The sequence below is a fragment of the Myripristis murdjan genome, chromosome 11 (genome assembly GCF_902150065.1).
Source record: "Myripristis murdjan chromosome 11, fMyrMur1.1, whole genome shotgun sequence".
Lineage (NCBI taxonomy): Eukaryota > Metazoa > Chordata > Actinopteri > Holocentriformes > Holocentridae > Myripristis > Myripristis murdjan.
This window is the reverse complement of record NC_043990.1, coordinates 17,355,978-17,363,716: the sequence shown is the minus strand read 5'-3', so window position 1 is coordinate 17,363,716 and position 7,739 is coordinate 17,355,978. Positions and strand designations below refer to the sequence as shown.

Here is a 7,739-nt window from a genome sequence, read left to right as displayed (position 1 = left end):
AGTCTCACATCATTAAGCACCAGGTAGAGGGTGGACACCTCGGCCAGTGCTGAACAGTTCTCCAGTTTGCCCCAATTTGCTGTGACACCCATCATCCTGTCACCTTAGGTGTTAGTTTCATTTCCTGACCCTGCAAACATACCCCTCAACTCTTTCCTGCCATTATTCTCATATTTATGGTTTAAAAAATAGCAGAAATTTCACTTCTGAATAATCACCAATCTATCCATTTACATTTTTTTTAAAGATCCAGACAGAGAAACTTGGAGATGAAAAGTTTGCCTCCACAGCAGAGGTGATACAACAAACACAATCTACTGATTATTCAAATAAAATTCAAATCCCAATCCAAATTCAAGTTTCATTCTCAGACAGAGCATGGTTACACGACTGCTGTATTTCCACAGAGAGTTAGGAAGAAGAGATGGCACACGCGCAACAATATATTACAGCATCTTTATTTATGACCAACAGATTTTTACCCCGATTTGACACATTAAATACAGTAATGACACAACAATGCCCAGAGCTGCTACAAAAGGATAAAATCACCTCTCTCATTATCTGTTCATCATCATCACTCATCCATTTACTTACACATACACACACACACACACACACACACACACACACACACACGCACACACAAACTGTGCAGCGGAAAGCCGTGTCACGCACATTCACCGCACGCTCGACTTCTCATCCATCCACAAACTACCCTGGGCTGCGGATGATGCAACGTCAAACACAGTGATGATGTCAAATCATCAGACCTGGTCTCCGTCTGATGAGGTCATTGCTTTTCTTCTAGGAGTACACACAAACACACACACGTACGGGCTATTACTGCTACCAGCTATGAAGGAACATGGAGGTTATAAATTCATACTATTCACCATGACTTCACAAGTTGACGTTAGTGTGAGAGTGTGTGCCGCTGTGGATTTTCGGACCCCGGTGTTAACGGGTGACTCTCCGCTCTCCGGCAGGGCCGCACCGATCGGCGGCGGCGTGGCCCCCGGTGCCCGCTTCTCCAGGGCGCTGCTCCGCTCTCAGTTGTTGTTGAGCACCCACCATGAGGCTGCGGGAAGGAGGAAATAACGAGATGCAGACATGAGAGAGCAGAGACGAAAAAAAAAAAGATTACCTGACCTCCACTGGTGACCCCAATCAATTAGACTCTGAGCAGAACGGGTGTGCATATGTGTGTGTGTGTGTGTGTCTGTGTGTGTGCAGTGATTCAAGTCTGCCCTGCTGCTCGGAATCAAGGCTCTTGTGTGTGTTTTAAACAAAGAAAGGTCTGAGGATTGTGAACTAGATGGAAATCCAACCGAGGAAAAAGTCATAGTTGATTATAAAACAAACAGAATTAATTGCAACAAAAGGGCAAAAATCAGCTGTGTTTCAAATCAAGAAAAGCGTGAAAGCCTGCCTGATTCGACTATGACAAGACAGAAGAGTCGACTACAATTTAAAGGCGAGAAAAAGAGTGCGGTGGTTGTACGGGACGGGCTGATTTTGATGCGAGGGGAGCTGCGGATGTCGTACCAGGAACCAGCATGGTGGTCATGATCTCCGGGGTCTCCAGGAAGTCCACGTTCCCCCGCTGGAAGGTCTTACTGTAGTTGGTCTGCAGGTGACTGTGCAGAGGAAATGAGAAGCTTCACCAAGAGCATAAATATAAAGCAGCCTTCACGAATTCATGCTGTCCTTCTCCCTGCCACTATTCTCCTGGACTGAGGTTGCCATAGGAATACGTTACAAGGATTAAAAAAAACTCCTGCAACAGAACAAATCTTCCCCTTCTTGCCACTTTAAATGTGTTTTGATGTGAGCTGGATTGTGATTGAACGATATCAGTCCAAGAGGCTGGCTTGATGCCCATGAATAAAACCTGGACCCACATCCTCAGGTGGGTACATGACAATCTATGGAGAGGTACATTATTTTTGAAAAGCTGTTGTTTATGTTGTACTGTTCCTTTAAAGGAGTCCTTAGCCTGGCTCTGTCAAAGTGAAAAAATAAACCTTTACAGCAGCTCTGAAACTGCCTTATTTACAGTGTATCATGTGTATTTGAAATGCACATCTTGGATTCAAAACAACAAAAACAACATGATTTTTTTCCACTTTGATGGAGCTAGGCTAAGGCCCCCCTAGACTTCAAGTCTTTATGCTAAGCTAACACTAAATGCTACCCATAGGAACTGAACCACTGGACGGACAGAGATGAAAATGGTGTCGAACATCTCATTCTAGGTACGTCTGAAAAAGGGTATTTTGCCAAAAACGTTGACATATTCGTTCAGCCTGAGCAGAAGATTGCATTTCATTTGCATTAACGCTGCACTATTAATTATGAATTGTTCCATTTTTGAGGCACCATTAATAGAGTAGGTGCATGCTCATGTCATTTACAATGTAAATATATGATATAATGCTATTATATATAAAAGAGAAAGATTAATAGTCATGACCAGTTACAGTGATTGAAATATATTGGAAAATAATCTGAAGGGTCATTTTATCCATAACTGTTCAGATTTAATTTCCATCATAAAATCTGTCCTACATTTTGGTTCCCATTAATGTTAGATGTCAGCAACACACCCTTCCTGTTTCAACTGGACTGATTAATCCACACAGAGCACAAGACCGTGCACTACACACTCTGTGCACCAGACCTTTCTCGGGGAGTCCAAGCTGTACGCGAGGAGATAAATCAGGCTTCATTTGAACATGCCACGCTGCATTAGTCCAGAAATCATGATGCATATGGAGCGGGCGAGTACTCACTTCTTCCACACGTTGTTGTGCTCCCAGAACTCATAGAGAATGAAGCGTGATTCATTTGCCAGCCGTTGAACTGCGATGCTGCCAAATGCAAAGCAAGAGCACGCACACAAGTCATGCGATCAGTAATTAGGGTGGTACATCACATCAACAAATACGTTCTCTCCATTTGAGTTGTTTTCCACACTCCAACTGGGTGCAGGCAATGTAGATTTAAAAAAAAAAAATTGCCTGTCAGTGGCTTCACCCTGGGGCTATGGTTATAAATTGTTTTGTCATGGCTTTAGTCTCACTAGCAGTTGGAAACAAGCGAACAAACACGCCTGCTTATTTAGAGAATTGCTCATGACAAAGCTCTAAATGTCATCCCGTCCTTCAGGCCACTGGATCCTGTCTGAAAAAGCAAAGTGGCTGTTAACGTGCGACTGATTCAGCGTCTCCTGCGCGGCACTGAGGCTCAAACCGGCCAGACGCAGCTCAGGGTCAGAGCTACACGTGCTGTTAACTTGTTCTCATTAACTTGTGACAAACTCCCTTAATCTTTTACATGTCGGTACGCTGCGTCCTCAGTTCTTGATGTTGAGCGAGAAAATCAGCTGCGGGGAGAAATCTCTACAAGACAACGGAGCTGCAAACTATGGCTGCAGGAAAAAAAAAAATGCAAATACTCCTTCATCCATTGATACAACATAGTGTGTCATAACACATCATGACATCATGACCATAAGCCAGGGCATATCTGATTTATACATTGATGCTTTTCAGATTAATTCATTTTCGGTAATGATCTCATGAAGACATTTTATATGATATACATTATTTTGTCCCCGAAACCCTCTAGGCTACTGACATCTCTTGATATAAAAGCCTACATAAAAAGGTAGAGTTCAAAGGTGCACTAAGATATATTAATAATAAATACAATAAGGTACATAAAGTAATTACATTCGATAATATATTAATTTCACATTATAAGAAACTTGCTTTTGATGACTGTTTTTTCTTTCTTTCTTTCTTTCTTTTACCGGGATGGCTTGTTAGTGTTGATTTAAATTTTTGTCCACCTCATTGTGAATAATAATGGTGATAATAATGTGCACGGTGATGAAAAGTGAATAAAGTGGATGTGAACTGACTGTAGGCATCCAGTCTGGGCGCAGGCACAGTCCATATACTGTCTGAGAGCCAGGCGAAACTCCTCCAGCTCCTCCTCCAGCACCGCCAGCTGCCTCTGGACTATCAGGATGTGCTGGGAACACACACACACACACACACACACACACGGATCCACAGAGAGAAACAACAGTCAGGATTTGCCTCCAGTGGGGAGAAAGCTGGAGAAAGCTCAGTGGATTCAGGAATCTTCTGACTGTTTTCACCATGATTTACTACCAGAATGTCAGTGAGTCACCTCAAACCTTTTTTTTTCTATCGATAATCAAACGTTATCTCAATAGTTTGTAAATATACTGTCGAACCCGTGTGCCCCCATGCGGCTCCTATACACTCCTCTGCCGTACTCTTACATTTGTGCCCGAGAAACACGACAAATGTCACAGCTGCCGCGTCAGGAGAGAGGTGTGAACAGCGAGCAACAACAAAGGAAGAAACTGGGACAATAATGACAATACCGGTTATCACTTCCTGTGGTTGATGAGGGTTTGTTGACAGAGGCAGAGGGGCTGATGGGAACAGGAAGTGAACGCTCTGCCCCCTGGCCCCTGGCATGCTCTGGTGATCTCTGTGTGTGCTGACTGATAAAATGCCTCAAGACACTCTCTCACCGGCTAATTTGGTACACACACACACACACACACACACGCAAGCACACACAAAAGCGCACACAAGTGTGCACATACACCCATGCTATCACATATGCACTCTTGTGTTATGTAATTCCCTACAGGCCACCTGCTCGGTATTTTAATGTCTAAACTCAGATATTTCTCTCACCAACACGCAGCCGTTGCAATTAGCAGGACTGTGATTTTCCCAGCGACACACTGAGTTCAAGCCAATTATGAGCTGATTCATACATACAAAACCAGCATCAGACTGTAAACCTTGACCTTTCAAGTCCATATCTTGGTTTTCAGTCAATATGCTATAATGGCACTCGGCTGCTATGCCATGATAATGTGCTTGATATGATCCGTGGGGGAAAAATAGTTACATGAAACTGATCTCTTAACTAAAACTGAGAGTGAAAAGGCTCATGGCTTTAGAAAAAGGGAGGTGTTTTGTGGAGAGAGGGCTGCAGAACATGGCTAGGTAATTTACAAAAATGCTTTCAGTAAGCATTGTTTCATCTTAAGAAGTAAACTTGACTGTTCAAAAATATAGGTGATCAGCAATCCTTTTTTATAGAATGAAGTTAGGCGATTTTGAAATTGTTTATGTCAGAATTAAACTAGACCTAAAATACTGTTACTGGAGTACGATCATCATATCATATCATATCATATCTTATCTTATCTTATCTTATCTTATCATATCATATTATTTGATAGATGTTATATTCATCACTGTGCATGCACACAGTTACCAGTCTTTCTGTAGCCTGTTCAGGTCACATGTCAGTCGCTCCAGCTACAGAGAGCTCTTCCTGAGCTCTGCTGTGATTGTTAAGGAGTCGGTGGCAGGCTAGAGTGAGTTTCTCAGCCATGAAATGACTGATGTGGGACTCGGGAGGTGATAATAGCGTGCGTTTGCCATGTGTACACTGGGGTTCGGCTGCAGTGTGTAAACAGGTGAGTTTGATAGGTGGCACAGTGACATGGTGTCCAGGTGCCTGAGCTTACAGTCTTTATTACCTTCAAATTTACTATATTTTTTGTTTATCAGTTGGGTTCAATTTAACCTCAGTAATGTAAACCTCCAGCAAATGATTATAATAAAAATTGTTACCCGATTTTATGGTTAGGCATTGGTTAAACACTGAATGGGGTCAAACTGACCCTTAAGATCATAGGGAGGTTAAAAACTCTGAAGAATTCTGCGCCAAAAAGAGAACAAATAACAATAAATAAAGAAGGAGCACAAGAAGGAGGGTAAAAAAGCTTGAAACAACTTTCATCCCTGCTGTTGCTATGACAACAAGCTGAGTGCTTATTATTAATGTGACCTCCCTCTCTGTAATTCTCCGTGGTGCGAGAGCGTGGTGACACAGAGTGGCCAGGGAGGAGGAACAGCAGATAAGACGTAGATGAGAGTCAGACAACAAACCGATTTGCTGGAGCTCTCCAGGACTTCTTCCTCAACGGGCTCCATGCGAATGTCCTGCGGGACAAGAGACGTTAGACAGGATTACACCCTTAAAGAAAAAAAAGAAAAAACAAGGCAATGCATATATTTAAAGACTAAAACAACATTCATCAGTCTACAAAAGATAACTTGCGAAAGGCCATGTGTGAGTGCTTTTTGCCATATTTGTCAAACCAGTGTGCAGATGTGTTTGTATGGGAGTGGGTGTTGTTAATTAGCTGGTATTGTTCGCAGCGCACTTGCTGTGATTTGTGGATTTATCAATTTAAAGAGCGGGCGCCGAGGGTGAGAGAAATAGCAGATGCCGAGATGAAAATAGGCCGTGGCGGGGAAGAAAGAATAGAGCAGCAGAGCTCATGAGTGGCTGAAGTCACCTTTTGTTCTAGGCGGTCGATAAGCTTCTGCAGTCTGTTGACCTGGGTCAACCACTGGCTGTCTTCATCGTACACACCTGGGGCAGGTGGGGGGGCACAGAGGAGGAAATGGGAGCAAGTGACAGAAGTTATTGAATGACAGAGCAGAAGGTCAGGCAGAAAATTCCCTTTAAAAGCCTACATTGGTACATCGGACATGCTCTACAAACATCTGCCTTGATTTTGATTTTGATCAGATGCGGGCCCATGATGCACCGGTGCGTCCAAAATACAGGTGGTGGCCGAGTGGACGCTGGAAGGTTTCCTTTAATGTTATGTAATGTGCCAATCAATACGAGAGCTCTGAAGTCTGAGAGTGCAATCAAAGTCACTCATCTCCTAGCAACCGCGGCTGGTGTCATCACGGACGTCCAGTGGAGAGTTGGCTGAATGCAAATAATGTCTAAATATACAACAACAAGGAGAATATAGCTGAGGAATTTGTTGTGCTGTGGCTGTCAGCTCAACAATAAAGAAGTGAGCGGTGTGTCAAAACTAATTAGTAGCCAACAGTGATGTAGGAAACTGACTTGTGTTTACATACCACCACTGATGCTGTGGCTTCAATAAGAAACAAACAGTGATGGCAGGCTGACCAGATACTAAACTTGGTGGAAAGTGGATTGGTGTAACACTATGGGCTACTGGTATGACTTAAAGTATGAATTAAACATTTTTCTTCAGTGATTCTGATGCCACAGCACTCTGGTGTTAGCAGGCGGGGGTTTCAAAGTTAACCTAGTTTCACTCACTCCAGTCATGCATACACCTTTCCAACATCAACCCCAACACCAATAAACACCAATACCAACAGCAGCACCAACACCAAGACATGGGTGTATACATGTACACAAACACACACGCACACACACACACATAGACCACATACAATTCCTGTCTTCTGGCTCATTCTCTCTTTCTCGATCTTTCTCTGTCCTCAGTTCCTCTTTCACACATACATGATCTGTGATTACGAGCTGTTTTCACGCCACCGGCAGCAAGACAACAAAAACACAATAAAAAAAATAAGCAGTATAACATAACATAACCCAACACAATGAAGCACGCTGCTAGAGCTCAGGGTGAAGCAGCACAGTGAACACACCTGAGTTGACCAGACTGAGCAGCGGGTTGTTGGGAGAGAGGCTGCTGTTCCTCTGGAGCCTCCGATTGGAGCGACGGCCCGACCACTGGATGGACAAGGCCTCAGGCTTCAGCGGGCCCTGTCTGGAGTGGACAGAGAGTTACTGCCACACGCAGGGAATAAAAA

The 7,739-nt window shown here is 43.5% G+C and overlaps 1 protein-coding gene across 1 annotated transcript in view; it reads right to left on the bottom strand.

Annotated features, from left to right (window-relative positions):
• Positions 1-442: 442 nt before the first annotated feature.
• Positions 443-7,739, bottom strand: part of necab1 (N-terminal EF-hand calcium binding protein 1) — a 28,306-nt gene continuing 21,009 nt past the window's right edge. The window contains exons 7-13 of the mRNA XM_030063728.1: positions 7,575-7,696; positions 6,431-6,507; positions 6,018-6,071; positions 3,929-4,041; positions 2,796-2,873; positions 1,549-1,640; positions 443-1,081 (exon numbers count right to left, since the gene is read on the bottom strand). Of these exons, the coding sequence (XP_029919588.1) occupies positions 1,053-1,081; positions 1,549-1,640; positions 2,796-2,873; positions 3,929-4,041; positions 6,018-6,071; positions 6,431-6,507; positions 7,575-7,696 (565 nt within the window). The 3' untranslated portion in view covers positions 443-1,052. The remainder of the gene's footprint in view (positions 1,082-1,548; positions 1,641-2,795; positions 2,874-3,928; positions 4,042-6,017; positions 6,072-6,430; positions 6,508-7,574; positions 7,697-7,739) is intronic.